General features: G+C 43.4%; 1 protein-coding gene across 1 annotated transcript; it reads right to left on the reverse strand.

Annotated features, from left to right (window-relative positions):
* Positions 1 to 5,191: 5,191 nt before the first annotated feature.
* Positions 5,192 to 13,573, reverse strand: LOC127185352 (melanoma antigen preferentially expressed in tumors-like). The gene is made up of 3 exons (XM_051141843.1): positions 13,284 to 13,573; positions 11,658 to 12,242; positions 5,192 to 5,705 (listed from the first exon to the last, which is right to left on the reverse strand). The coding sequence occupies exons 1-3, from the start codon at positions 13,571 to 13,573 to the stop codon at positions 5,192 to 5,194; spliced, it is 1,389 nt and encodes a 462-aa protein (XP_050997800.1).
* Between the last annotated feature and the right edge of the window lie 1,656 nt (positions 13,574 to 15,229).

A 15,229-nucleotide genomic window follows, 5' to 3' on the forward strand; every position in this document is an offset into this window, starting at 1 on the left:
TGCGATGTGACACTCCCACAGGATTTGTGCCCTCATGGGGGATGGCCTCCCTTTGCCACAAAACTGAGCTTAACCAAAGCGGAGACATCCATCCAACTTCCCAGTCTCATGGAGCCTTCAGGGAATCACTGCACTCTATTTTAGACTAAGGGTCTAACATCAGACACCTCCCCTCCCACTAAGATGTACGTTTTGTAATTTTAATGTTTTACTTCATGGTAATTCTGACATAGTTTGTATGTGAAACAATTACTAGATCCTAAGGAAGACCTAAGAAGGTGTCTCTAACACTGGCATACTAACACTTCTTCACAAAAGGAGGAGGTGAGCAAGACATCCCAGCCAGCTTTGTTTGTTTGTTTGTTTGTTTGTTTGTTTGAGACAGGGTTTCTCTTTGTAGCCTTGGCTGTCCTACACGCCCTTTGTAGACCAGAACTGGCCTTAGAACTCACAGCGATCCTCCTGCCTCTGCCTCCCTGAGTGTGGGGAATCAGGAATCATAACTAAAACAGCTGAGTAGAGGGTTTCTTAGCATCCGTTAACCTCCCCTGTCTCTCTCACCAGCTTTTGGAAAAACTTAAAAGAAGTTTCAGATAAGCTTCACATCCTCGAGTACCAACTCCAAAATAAATGAGGATTACATCTCCTGGTTACTGCTAAATGTTAGCTTTCTGCCCTCTTCCAGATGTGGGATGTGTGCCGTCCTCCAGTAACAATGTTGCTTCTGCACCAACAAATCCAGTGACAACTCTCCTGAATAGGCTTTTGGTTCCCTCACACTTTGGCCCCTCCCACCTTGGTCACTCCTTTCCTCCTTGTTATCATCGTATGCATGTTTATTCTGTCTTTTAAATCTTTTACAGAAATCACTGACACCAGTAAGCCCATATTAGTGAAATGGCTGCCCTGACTAGGTCTGCTATTGAGTCCCCTAATCATCAGTCTCATCTTATTCATGATAGCCCTACCCCCACCCCCATCACCACAGTCTAAGTAACTGAGTTTTTTTTAAATAGGTTTCTCTGGGGGTGCATGAGGGTAATCATATGACCCACCACAGCTGATCGAATTAAAACTCTCCTCCTGCTACAATGAAGTCAATCTGGCTGATGGCCCCTTAGATCCTAGGAACAGAATCTAGCTAAAGCTCCATCCTCTACCTCCTGCAGGAGTGAGAGAATACATTGACCCCCTTCCTTTTACCCGTGCTCAGGGTCTAGAATGGAGGACTATCAAAAGAGAATTGTAAACACCAAGTTGGCCATCACCCTTTTCTCTGCAATAGTATCCTGACTGCAAGATACGCCAGGGTAACGGTGGCTTGTGGGAGTAACCAAGCAGTTGATCTTACTTAAATTAAGGCCTGCTCCACAAAATGAAACCCATACCTGATACTGTGTGGGTGAACAAGAACTGGAGCCTAGATAACTCTGGGACCTAGGGGAAAACCAAATACTACTTGTCTAAAACACAAAAAACAAAAGTGTCAACATAATGACTACTAATGTCATCCTGCTATACTTATAGCTCAGTGCCTTGTTCAGCCATCATCAGAGAAGCTTCCTTCTGCATCAGGGAACAACAAATACTGAGACCCACAGTCAGACATTATGCAGAGTAATATCTCCCATCAAATGTCTCCCTTCAGGGCTCAGGGAACCCTACAGAAGTGGATAGAAAGAATGTAACAGATGGAAGACACAAGAAAACAAGGCCCTCAAAATCAGCAGTATTGATATGCCTGTGAACTTATAGAGACATAGACAGGACCTGCATGGGTTTGCACCACGTTCTCTGTGTAATTATTATGGCTTCCAGTTTAGTGTTTTTATGTAATTCCTGAGTGTGTGAACAAGTGATTCTCTGATTCTTATGCCCTTTCTTGAGATAGTTCCCTTCGGCTATTTGCTTGTTTTGGGCAATTCCAATGTTAGCTTTTGTTTTATCTTATTTTACTATTATCCCTTAGAAGCCTGTTTGTTTGCTAATGACAAAGGAGTAGATCTGGATGGGAGGGAAGGTTGGGAGGAACTGGGATGAGCAGAGGGAGGGGAAAACATAATCAGGATATATTATGTGAGAAAAGAAATCTATTTTCAAGAAAAGGGAAAATAATAAAGAAATAAATTTTGTAAACTAAAATTAGAAAATGCCATTCTCTAACCTCCATACAACCAGTGCAAATGTGGACTTACTGAAACTGTAGTTTCCTGGACTGGGTCCACACAGTCCCCCCCTGTCATCACTCAGTCAAGAAAAGTACATGAGATCAAGGAGCCCTTTCCTCTATTACTCAACTGTAGGTATTTGATAGACTGTGGGAGAAGGGGAATCATTGTGTTCAGTTATATACACACTGATGAACCCACAACACTCCCATGGAAACCTTTAAACATGTGGCTTCACAGATAACTCAGATTAAATTCAACAAGTCACAATATGAAATAGACAGCTCCAGTCACCTCCAGGTCCTTGTATCCTCCTCCTCTTTTCTACAAGACTCCCTACACTTTGCCTAATGTTTGGCTGTGAGCCTCAGCATGTTTCCATCTGCTGCTGGGTGGAGTCTCTCAGAGGACAGCTATGCTATGATCCTGTCTGCAAGCATAGCAGAGTATCATTAATAGAGCCAGGGGTTGGCTCTCTCCCATGGGGTGGGTCCTAAGTTGGGCCAGGCATTGGTTGGACAGTCCCTCAATCTCTGCTCTATCTTTACCCCTGCCCATCTTGCAGGCAGGGTAAATTTTGGGTCGAAGCTTTTGTAGATGGGTTGGTGCTCCCTTCCCTTCACTAGGAATTCTGTCTAGTTAGAGGGTGTCATCTTCAGTCACCATGACCCCTGCTACTAGGAGTCTCAGCTAGAGTCACCTCTATATCCTCACAGAAGCCTAGTCTGTCTTACGTCTCTAGTTTGTCACAGAGACGTGCCCCATTCACGGTTTCTCTTCTCTCTGTAGGCCCTTTGTCCTCCTACCCAGCTCCACTCTTCACAGGTCTGCTCTCCAAGCTCATTTCTCTCTGCACTCCCCAAAGCCAAACAACGAGGGCCCAGAGGGGCTTGTGGAGACTGAAGCACCAACCAAAGACCATGAATACACTGGATGAAGGCCCCCTACACAGATGTATCCGATGGGCAGCTTCATATGAGTCCCCTAGTAAGGGTAGCAGGAGCTGTCTCTCACATGGCCTCTGTTGCCTGCTTTTTTATTACTCGCTCTGGTGGGGCGGCCTTGCTAGGCCACAGAGGAAGAAGATGCAGGCAGCCCTGATGCAATATGATGAGCAGGCACTATGCAAATGCTTACCATGTGTAAAATTGCTAAAAAATTAATGTGTGAAAGATTTTAAGGATAAATAGCAATAGATGGAGACACCTCATGTCAGTTTCAAGTCTTAAGTACACACACACACACACGCACACACACAAACACACACATGGACTTGCACACATCTATATATACACATATGAACACATCCACCATTAAAAATTATTTACCCCTTTGAAGCATTAATGCCCATGGATATGTTTTACTCATTTCCCAGGTGCCTTCCTATTTTTCATAAACTCCAACTCTGGCTCAAAAACAATAAAAAAAATAACCTTGTAGAGAGGTCTGGAGAAATGTCTCAGGGAGCTAAGTGCTTGCTGCATAAGCATGAAGATCTGAGTTGGGATCCCGTGCTTTCCTGTAAGGAGTTACCTTGGCACTGCGCAAATGCCTGTAATAGCAGAATTTGAAGGTGGACGTGAGGACCAAGGGACCTTGTGGTCCAAGCAGCCTAAGCATTGGGTACATTTCAGATTCAGCAAGCAACCCTGCCTCAAACAATAGAGTGGAGACTGACTGAGGAAGAGACCTTAATGTGATCTCTGCTCCACACCCACATGTCTGTAACATATGCATGTACACAATAAACAACCAAACCCTGCACAGTCAAGCCTCCTGTGGGAAAATGCTCCAGAATCAACATCAACCTGTGCATCTTTGACACATGACTACAGAAGACCTTGGGTGTAGATTAGCACTTAATTCTTTGGGAGGGATATTCTTTAAATTAGCTTTGATCATCTCTGAGCATGGGTTATTTTTCGAATCAGATGAAAGCAAACATTTAAGAGTAAGTTACATAAATATGCCCAGAAAATATACAATTACATTGGAAAGAGGAAAACCAAAAGAAAAACTTAAATGAGACTCATGAACTTAAATTTTGATGTTTTGTTTAATATAAAGTGCCAAAATAGTCTGATGTTAACAAGGAAGCAATATAAACCGTTTGCTAGTTACATTGGCATTTTAGTAAGTTGTTAAAATTCTGTGCAATAACATGGCACAATATAAGCAACATGGAAAAATAGGAATGCCATTAATTCTCCATTCTTGCTTCCAAGTCTTTGAAATGCTATGTTGACAAATATATCAGAATTGTGCATCTTCTTTTTACTTGTACTTCTTCTTGACTTTGATCATCTTTTATCTCATGGATGTAATCAACACAAACTTTAATTTTCTAGGTAAATTTTCAGGTTTTATATCTCAAAAATGTAGTTCAATTATCATCTTGACATATGACAAATATGAACAGAATTCTGGCTTGAGTCAGGAGCCTGTCTTGCTTGTCTTTATGTTCTTGCTGCAAAATGGATCCTTGGTAAATGAGTATGAAATAAAAATGAAGCCACTCTATTGATAGTGGTTGTAGATTTTTTTCCTCAATGTTAAATCCAGATAGTTTTCTATAAGCAACTAAAGATAGTCTTAAGTATACAAGTTTGATACAACTTTAGGGAAAAAATGTTTGGCTTCAATAACCACCTGCCCTCCTAAGCCACATGTAGGACAGGTTAGATTGTCGTGACTGGTGTTAAGTATCCTCACATAAATATCGTTGAAGATGGAGCTATAACATTTAATTATGTAGTCTTTCCAAATTCTCTATGTAAAAGGTCATTGAGTAAGATGAAATACTATCAAGAACAATAGTCAAGAGACACACGGGTACTCTCAAAGTCCTCCATTTTCTTCTAAGTTATTCTCTATTGAAATCAGTTATATACTTATACTATTTAACTGTATTTTCCTACAACATAAGGATCATTTATGTTAACTCTATGGGATCAACAACAAAAAAAACCTATTCAGCACTTAAAGGGAACATATCAAGTTGAAACTGTGTTGGACTATGCAATTTAACCAGTGTAAGTCATCCAACTCATGTCGTCCCTTTCAGCCTCCTGCAGCATGATCTTCAATTGCGCATGCACATCAGCAAGTTTCTGTCGATCCAAACTGCCCTGAAAGTGCCATCTCCCATAGCAATGCACGGGGATAGGATAAATCACGTATTTCAGCTGCGTCATGGGCGTTAAGTATTCAAGAATTCTCCTGAGCATAGGCATAGTAATGGGATTAGAAGAAAAGCTGAACAAACGGAGTTGGGAACAGCGGCTCAGGGCTGGGGCCAGAATAGAGAGTGTAGCATCTGTTAAAAGGCAATGGTTAATTGCCAGGTGCTGCAAGGTACTAGAGAGATTCTCCAGAAGACAATAAAAGGGTTCACAATCTTCCCAATACATTGAATTGTTGCTGATATCCAACAACTTTAAATGATTGACTTGAGGGCACTGAGACAGAAACTTGAAGTCGCTGTAAGAAAGTCCACAAAATGGCAGGTGTAAAAAATCCAAATCCGCTGGTACTACTCTGCAGAGAAGAAACACACAAGTATTTCTGTACAATGAGGACTATATGAGTGGAATTATACTCTGGCATCTAGAATAAACTATTTTGCACATACATTGCATTAGCAGCTAATGCTGTGGGCTTTCACGTTCTTAGTAGACTTGTGCATCTGTGAAAGATACTTTATCACTTTAACAAATGCTAATTTAACCTTATAATGTGTACAAGATATTGCTAGAGAGGTGTGTGAAAAGCTCAGTGAAATATATTATGTACTTAGTAACTAGAATATAAAGGTGGGACTAGTTCAACTGCTTAGAAGAAATAGGACAGAGGGTGCAAGCAAACTGAAGCTCCCTGTGGCCTGTCCATGAATGAAAATCTCCACATTCCTGACCTGAACCATGGAGATAGCACATTAGGGAAATGGTCTGGCCCATAGTCTATGGGTATACATGGCTATAAGTATAGTCGCCTGTGCCGCAACATAAACTTTCTCTCAATTCTTCCTCTTCATCTCCCAATGGCTAGAGAAGTACTGCACTGCTCTTTTCACCTTCACTGAGCACACTGCCTGCATGTGTGTAGCTGACCAGTTTTTTGCAACCCAGTTTTTCTCTTTAATTAGAAAAAGGTGCCCTTTCTTGGCTGTTTTTAAACCCACAGCATTGCCCATGCTGACACGGAAGGTGAAAGTTGAATTCTTTTTCTCATCTTAAAAACAGGTTATTAGGTTGACCGCTCTGTCTCCTGAGTAAGATACATGTCGACCCGGAGCTCCGCCAATAAACTGCCTCATGTGTTTACAGCAAGACGGTCGTTTGTGTGTTTTTGGGTGCGCGCCATCCCGAGGCTTGAGTGAGGGTCTCCCTTCAGGGGTCTTTCATTTGGGGGGCTTGTCCGGGATTTGCACAACCACCCAAGACCCCCAACGACCCCTTGGAGGTAGGTCTGTGTGAGTTTTGTGTGTCTGAGTACAGTGCTGCTGATTTCATGTCTTGGTTTCAGTTTCTGGCAGCTGCCGCCGTGGGCTGTAAGGACCCAGTGGCTGTGGAGGCAGATGTGCTAGGGCCACAGGCTGCAACCCTGGGGGACGCCCTAAGGGTGAAGGGGAGTCAGGACAGCCTGACTGCCTCTTTTCGGGTCGATGGAGATGGAGTGCTCCTTCTTGAGGGGAAGGTGCAGAAGCCTACCCCATCGGAACTTGCATTCGGTTGGTTGTACAAGTCCAGACACGGACGAGTGTGCTTAGATGTGATAGTATCTTGTGTGCTTATATTGTTTTTCTGCTTCTTGTTTTTTGAAATGGGACAGACTGTGACGACCCCTTTATCTTTGACTTTGGACCATTGGACGGACGTTAGGGCAAGAGGACATAATCTATCCGTAAAAGTTTTAAAAAGGACCCTGGCAGACCTTTTGCACCTCAGAATGGCCAACTTTCCATGGGGGCTGGCCACCTGAGGGACTTTTGATTTACCTGCAATTAGAGCTGTCAGAGCAGTTATTTTTCAGGAAGGATCAGGGTCGCATCCAGGCCAACAGCCTTACATCACCGTGTGGGAAGATTTGGCCCGTTACCCACCCCCGTGGGTCAAGCCCTTCATCCCACCTCGCCCACCAAGCTCCCGAGTCTTGGCAATGCGAGAAGGCGCTGTGGAGGAGAAATCGAAACCATGGCAGAGTGGAGGAAGTGAGCCCAGCGCACCACCGGAGCCCGTCCCTAAAATATATCCTGACATAGCAGAACCCCATGAATGGCCCATGCCCCTGCTCCCACCATATCCCTGAGTTCCCCAGCCAGCAGCCCCAACCTCAGCCCCATCCCCGGCTTCCAGGGCCACGGGTGATGACCCTCGGCGGGCACTAGGAGCCGCCATAGAGCAACCCCTGAGGGGCCTGATTCCACCATGGCTCTGCCCCTTAGTGCTGTCAGGCCGGCCCCGACAGGCAAAAAAAATGCGTTACAACTCCTACAGTATTGGCCTTTTTCTTCCTCCAATCTCTATAATTAAAAAACTAACCACCCACCTTTTTCAGAGAACCCTATGGGACTTACAGGTCTGATTGAGTCCCTCATGTTCTCCCACCAACCCACATGGGATGACTGTCAGCAGTTTCTGCAGGTTTTATTCACCACCGAGGAGAGTGAAAGAATTCTCCTCGAGGCTCGAAAGAATATCTGAAATGATGCTGGACACCCTGTTCAGACCCTGGCAGAAATAGATGAAAGATTCCCCCTGACCCGTCCTCAGTGGGACTACAACACGGCAGAAGGTAGGGAACGGCTGTCCATTTACCACCGGACTCTGGTGGCAGGTCTCAGAGGGGCCGCGAGGAGGCCCACCAATTTGCCGAAGGTAAGAGAAGTCATGCAGGGAGCAACCGAGCCCCTCTCGGTGTTTCTAGAGAGGCTCATGGAGGCTTCCCGGAGATATACCCTTTTGACCCTACGTCAGAGGGACAGCGAGCCTCCATAATCATGGCTTTCATTGGACAGTCAGCACCTGATATTAGGAAAAAACTACAGTGCATTAGTGCATTAAGGGGTTGCAAGATTATACCATCAGGGATGTGGTGAAGGAGGCTGAGAAAGTTTATCATAAATATGAGACAGAGGAAGTGAAACAGGAAAAAGAAAAGAAGGAGAGAGCTGAGGATGAGGAAAGAGAAAAGAAGGAGAGAGCTGAGGATGAGGAAAGAGGAAAGAAAGAGAGGGCTGAGGATGAAGAAAGAGAAAAGAAAGAGAGAGCTAAGGATGAGGAAAGAAAAGACAAAAGGCAGGAGAAGAATCTGACGAGAATACTGGCCACAGTGGTAGGAGAAGGAAGGCGTCAGGGAATAGGCAGGCCTAGGCAGACAGGGAACCTGGGCGACAACAGAAGGCAGGGGCCAAGGAGACTCAGAGAAGATTGAACGCTGCCACCTGATCTCAAAGATGCCTTCTTCTGTCTGAGATTGCACCCTAACAGCCAATCCCTGCTTGCCTTTGAGTGGCAAGACCCCGAAAACGGAAGAACTGGACAGCTTACGAGGACAAGATTGCCCCAGGGGTTTAAAAACTTCCCCACCCTATTTGATGAAACCCTACATCGGGACCTTGCCCCTTTCTGTGCTAATAATCCCCAGTTGACTCTTCTACAGTATGTAGATGACCTCCTATTGGCTGCAGACACCCGTGAAAAATGCGAGCTTTGGACTCAGAAAATCCTGGCTGAGTTAGGTGAGTTGGGGCATCGGGCTTCTGCCAAGAAGGCACAACCGTGCCAGACTGAAGTGACATATCTGGGATACAACACCTTGCAAGATGAACAACGGTGGCTCACAGAAGCCAGGAAACAAACAGTGAATCAGATCCCGACCCCAACCACCCCTCTCCAGGTAAGAGAATTCCTGGGGACCGCGAGATTCTACAGGCTTTGGATTCCCAAGTTCACCACTCAGGCAGCCCCATTATACCCTCTAACAAGAGAAAGGGGGGAGTTCACTTGGACTAAGAAACACCAATTGGCCTTTGAGACCCTCAAGAAGGCACTGCTACAAGCCCCTGCCCTAGCACTGCCTGATCTGAACAAGCCTTTTACTCTGTACATCGACAAGCGGAAGGGGGTTGCCAGGGGGGTCCTCACCCAAACTCTAGGACCCTGGAAGTGCCCAGTGGCCTATCTGCCAAAAAAAAAAAAAAAAAAAAAAAACTGGATCCTGTGGCCAGCGGGTGGCCCTCTTGTTTGCGGGCGATAACAGCAATGGTTGTATTGGTAAAAGATGCCGATAAGTTAACCATGGGCCAAAATGTGATGGTGGTGGCCTCCCACGCCCTCGAGAGTATTATCAGACAACCACCAGATCGATGGATGACCAACGCCCGGATGACCCACTACCAGAGCTTGTTGCTGACAGAACAGGTGACCTTCGCTCCGCCCGCCATCCTTAACCCCGCCACCTTCCTACCTGAAGCTAGTGAGACCCCAGTACATCAATGTAAAGAGATACTAGCTGAAGAAACCGGGACTCAGTCAGACCTCACTGGCTGGCCGTGGCCTGGGGCAAAAACTTGGTTCACCGACAGAAGTAGCTTCGTGATAGAAGTTTTCATAGACACCTTCTCGGGGTGGGTCAAGGCATTCCCCACAAAAAAAGAAACGGCGAATGTAGTGGCCAAGAAGATACTTGAAGAAATCCCTCCCCGGTTCGAGATATCTAAGGTAATTGGGTTGGACAACGGGCCTGCCTTCATCGCCCAGGTAAGTCAGGGACTGGCCAGACAATTGGGGATAAATTGGAAATTACATTGTGCTTATAGACCCCAGAGCTCAGGACAGGTAGAAAAAACGAATAAAACTATAAAGGAGACCTTAACAAAATTGACCTTAGAGACCGGCGGGGGTGATTGGACAGCCCTTCTCTCCCTTGCCTTGTTCCGGGTACAGAACACACCTGGACCATTGGGACTGACACCCTTTGAGATACTGTTTAGTGCACCGCTAGCTCTGTTTACAACCCTAGAGAGTGTGGCGTGTCCTCATGACAGTTTTGTGCCTTCCACCCATCTTTTAGCCCGTTTAAAGGCTCTCAAGATGATCAGGCAAGAGATTTGGGAACAGCTCAAAGATGCCTACACCGCTAGAGACCTTACAGTTCCTCATCAATTCGAGATTGGAGATGCCATCTTGGTACGGAGACACTGAGCTGGGAATCTCGAGCTGCGGTGAAAAGGACCCTACCTGGTACTGTTAACGGCTCCAACTGCTGTTAAGGTAGAGGGAATCCCCACCTGGGTCCATGCTTCACATGTGAAAAGGGCTCCTCCTGAGACTAGTCAAGATAAATGGATCCTGGAAAAGACTAACAATCCTCTTAAGCTGCGTCGCACAGACGCGACCCTAAGTCAGGACAACAACCCTCACGCCCCGATGCAACAGACTTGAGAGGAGATCAATAAAGAGGGGAACAAAAACAGGCTAGATAAAAGACAGAGGGACAGAAAAGCTCAGCAAGGTTGGTTCGAGTCCTGGCTCACCCGGTCCCCCTGGATGACTACCCTATTTTCTGCTTTAGCTGGGCCAGTCTTGGTGATTTGCTTGATTTTGATTTTTGGCCCGAGTGTGGTAAATAGGTTACTTGCTCTTATTAGAAATAGAATTAGTGCTGTTCAGCTGCTGGTACTAAGACAACAATACAGATCAATAAGAGACCCCGACAGAGTATGAATCTTTCAGTCTAAAATAAAATAATACTCAAAAATTAGAACAGATATGCTAAGATTAGAATTATCCAGTAGAAAAAGAGGGGAATGAAAGAGAATTTTTAATTAGCATTAAAGCAACCAGAACAGCAGAGCTCTCTAACTCATAAGTGCAGGTCAGCAGGTATGCTAGCCCAAGGTCCCAGATGATAAGTCACAAAAAATGCGGAGCTAGGAGACAAAGGCCTATTGAGTGTTCCAGGGACCAGCTGGCTGTAAAAGATAGGGAAGACACACAAGGACAAATTCCTGAGAGAAACAGGTACTGGACATGGTCGAGTGAGTAATGAGCCAAGACCCTTCATCCGATCTTATGGTGTTTGCTTAATCCCCCCTTGAGGCCCGCACACAATGTTCCAGGTTTTAGTTTAACCAGATGTGTCCTTAGCTCAGATAAACATCTACCCTCAGGTTCCGAGAAAAATAGGAACCAAAGACTGTTCCCATGTGATTAAGTCTGACCTTACCCCAGATCTGCCTACGCAATTTGCTGATATTCAAATGTTTGAAACAACCAATCCTGTGTGGCCGCGCCAAAATTTCCTGCTCCCCCTGACCTTTCTCCATATAAACCCTAAGCTCCTGGGCTTCTGGGTCGCCCTCTCTGTCTCCTGCGTGAGATACGTGTCGACCCGGAGCTCCGCCAATAAACTGCCTCATGTGTTTACAGAAAAAAAAAAAAAAAACAGGCTATTAACGGAAACCCAGTACCTATCCCAAGCTCTTACCTCAGGACATGTTCAAGATGATCGGTGAGGCAGAATGAGGACAGGCTGAGCTCCTTGAGGTGGTCCATACATCTCAGTTGGGAAAGGAAATTCCTAAAGGCTCTTCCATTGAAAGATCTACTGGTGATTTTAGACAGGCTAAGTCTATCTAAGTTTACAGCCTGCTCCAGAAGGGACACGACACTAATGAGAGAAGCCTCAACAACTGCCAGGTGAGAAACACATTTCAGATCAAGGTGGCTTAAGGCGCTTCTGCACTCACTCAACTTCTTAATGTGCAAGTCTCTGCAGCACAGATGCAAAGATCCCAAGCTCTGCTCAACTTTACTCAGAAGCAGAGCAAAAAATTCATTTTCCCTAAAGGCACTATCAAGAGAAAGGCTCACTAGTAATTCCATAGTTGTCTTGGGGGACTGACCCTCAGATTCTGAGCTTGAATTACTACATTGGCTTTCAACTTTCATGAGAGAGCGCTCAGAGTAAGCACAAGAACGCAAACAGGGTGTGCATGTAGTAGAGATCTCAGGGCATTTGGTCTTGCAGCCAAGATGCTGAGTTAAATCTAGGATCCTCAGTTTAGGGCTCCTGTAGATTAAGAAAACATAGAACAGTTGAGAGATAGCAAATATTAACATAAACAAGCGGGATCAATACTAACGTAGTGACAAAATGATTCCTTTTTTTTTTTTTTTTTTTTTTTTTTGTCGTTCCATATACCAGCTTTAAGGAAGACTTTCCTATGCAAATACTATGTCCTTTACTATCCTTCACTATTTTATATATCAATTAATTCTCACAAGTCTTGCGGCTCCTGCCTCCATTTTATGTATATTTATCAATAGCAGCCTCATGCACCTCTATCACCAAAGTAAAATCCTCTGTAAGACTTCAGAGTTTTTAGGATAACCTCACCTGACATCCAATTTTCAACATCTACCATAACAAACTGTGGAAGTTAGAATACTATAGCTAGCTGGTGTTCTCTTGCCACAGGCTCCAGTATAAAGTTAGCTATCTTACCATGTATGTATTAAACACATTCTTATGGAAGAGATGAATTCTTGGTTGTAATGTCTGAAGACCGTCAGCCATGGCTTTCAATTTACTGTGTTTCTTGTGTGCCTAATGCACTAACGCAGCGTGAGAAATATGGTCAAACTTCACCACTGCTGTCAGTGCATCTTACGCCCATCCACTGAGGCAGCACTGAACAACAGAACAAAGTTATCTTGGGATCTCCTCAAGTTCATGGATTACTGTGCACTCAGAAAAATCACTTTATTCTTGGTTTACATTCCTTATACTGACTTACTGCCAACAGTCTTTCCCATGAAAAGTAAACAGCACTCATGACTGTTTAATTCTCCACCAATCCTCAGCAGACTTAACACTCAAGACTTTCTTCAATGTAAATAGTAATATCACAATTCAAATCCACCAATAGTGTTCTCGATCCCTTACATTCCATATTCAACATTGTAAGACACTTGTTTCAAAGTCACCTCAAGGTTTAGACTAACAGTCACATCTTCTCTTTCACTACTAGCCTACACTACCTCTGAGAGAATATGAGACAATGGCATAACGTCCTGTATCTTACTACACCTCCGTTATACAGAATCTTACCTAGAAGCTGGGTTCTCAGCAGGAAAAAGCTGAAGACTCTCAACCATGACCTTCCACAGTTTGCGCTGGGCTTCCTGCATGCTTAATGGCCCAACATGGAGGCAGAAAAACGGCCAACTCTTCACCATTGCTGAAAGTATCTTCTTATATCTACCCTTGAAGGCAGCATTGAACAATGGAACAAAAAGCTCCCCTGGGATCTCCTGGAGAGCTTGAATTGCTAAAGGCTCATGGTGCAAAAGACATTGTATAGCAATATCCAACAATGTGGGTGGTTCCTTGAAGTCCATCTTAATGAATCTGCATCAGAGTGAGAATCATTTAGAAAATTTGACAATATCCACAGTATCTTCTTAGCAACCATTATTAACAACATGATAATTTTTTGTAGTAAAACAGCCACTTCTAGAGACTTCTACTTGTAGGCAATAGACATATGCTTGTGAGTCTATTAAGGTCTATTTGTATATGAATATACATATAACAACTCCTTTACATATATGCATATATATATACACATAAACCTGTGAAAGTGATGAAATGCCAATATAAATGAACACTGTTAGTAGAACACAATTTTGATCACTTAGAGAAATGATATTTCATCTCAATAGTATACAAGTCATCAAAAAAGAAATGGTAAAAATATATAAAAGTGACAGCATTATCATTATCATTAGAGAATACTAAGACATAAAATTAACTGTGATTAAAGAGAAAGAAAAGAATGTCATTCTAGTCCATAATTTGTCATACTGGCATCCTCCTCATGGAATGTAGAGACACACCAAAATTGCAAGAGATATAAATAAAAGAAAATGGTTAGGGGCTTCAAACTGACCTGAGCCTATACCCAGAAATACTAGTCACAATATAATCATATAATAAAAAAATGTATCCTAAATGTAAAGGGAGAACTACAGTTTAATGAAACAACTCTCTCAAAGATGTCTAATAAAATCCTTACACTCTCTCCCATATGTGGTAACAGTCTGCCTGAAAATAGAACTTCTAAGCATCTAGTGAGGGAGCCACATACAGTGTCAAGGTGTGGAAAGAATTATATGACATGTTAGTGTAGGGTAGAGGAAGGTATGGAAATACACAGTGAATTTCATTAAGATAAGTAACTAATATATGTTAAAAATGAAGGGACCCATGTGAAAGGGAGAAGAAAAATCCCTTGGCTGTCAAGGGATGGGAGGGTTGGAAAGTGTAGAGAAGATTGAGTTGAAGGTGGGAATATGTTTGAACTACACTATGTGATATTTTCAATGAATCGATAAATTATTTTTAAAAATCAACATATCAAACTTCCTTATTTGAAATGCAGTTTCTAAGAAAGTGTAAAGTCAAACAGACCATGAAAATTATTCAAAGAAATATAGTATTTATGGGGAAAAAACAAAGAGGGAAATTAAGAGTCTGATAAAGCAAAAAGAAAAACAAAATCAAAATATTCATAACTGTTACCTTTAATACAAAATAAAAAAACTTACCATAAAAAATTGTGCTCAGACATCCATAGAGATCTTTGACATGTATCCAACTGCACATAAACACCTAACATAAACACAAATGCAAAAACTTAAAAAATGAATCAAAATTAAAGAAACAAGCAAAACAATAGTGTATGTTAAGAAAAGAGAAGCCTTAAATGTTTCAATAGCCTGCTCTCCTTTCAGATGGGATAACAATGCATTGAGATCAAACCCCTAACACAAATCTCAAGTGATTTCCACGTCAAATCTTAAATCACACATGGGATACTCATTCCCTTGCATGGACAGCAGCAACATCATAATTTACAAGTGAGCGAGTCTCTGGAGAGAGGGAGAACCTGTCTCCCCTACAGGTAAAAAACTTTGAATACATAGTGGGGGCCTAGTAGAAAACACAGAGAGAGAGAGAGAGAGAGAGAGAGAGAGAGAGAGAGAGAGAGAGAG

This window comes from Acomys russatus, chromosome X, assembly GCF_903995435.1.
Source record: "Acomys russatus chromosome X, mAcoRus1.1, whole genome shotgun sequence".
NCBI classification, from domain to species: domain Eukaryota; kingdom Metazoa; phylum Chordata; class Mammalia; order Rodentia; family Muridae; genus Acomys; species Acomys russatus.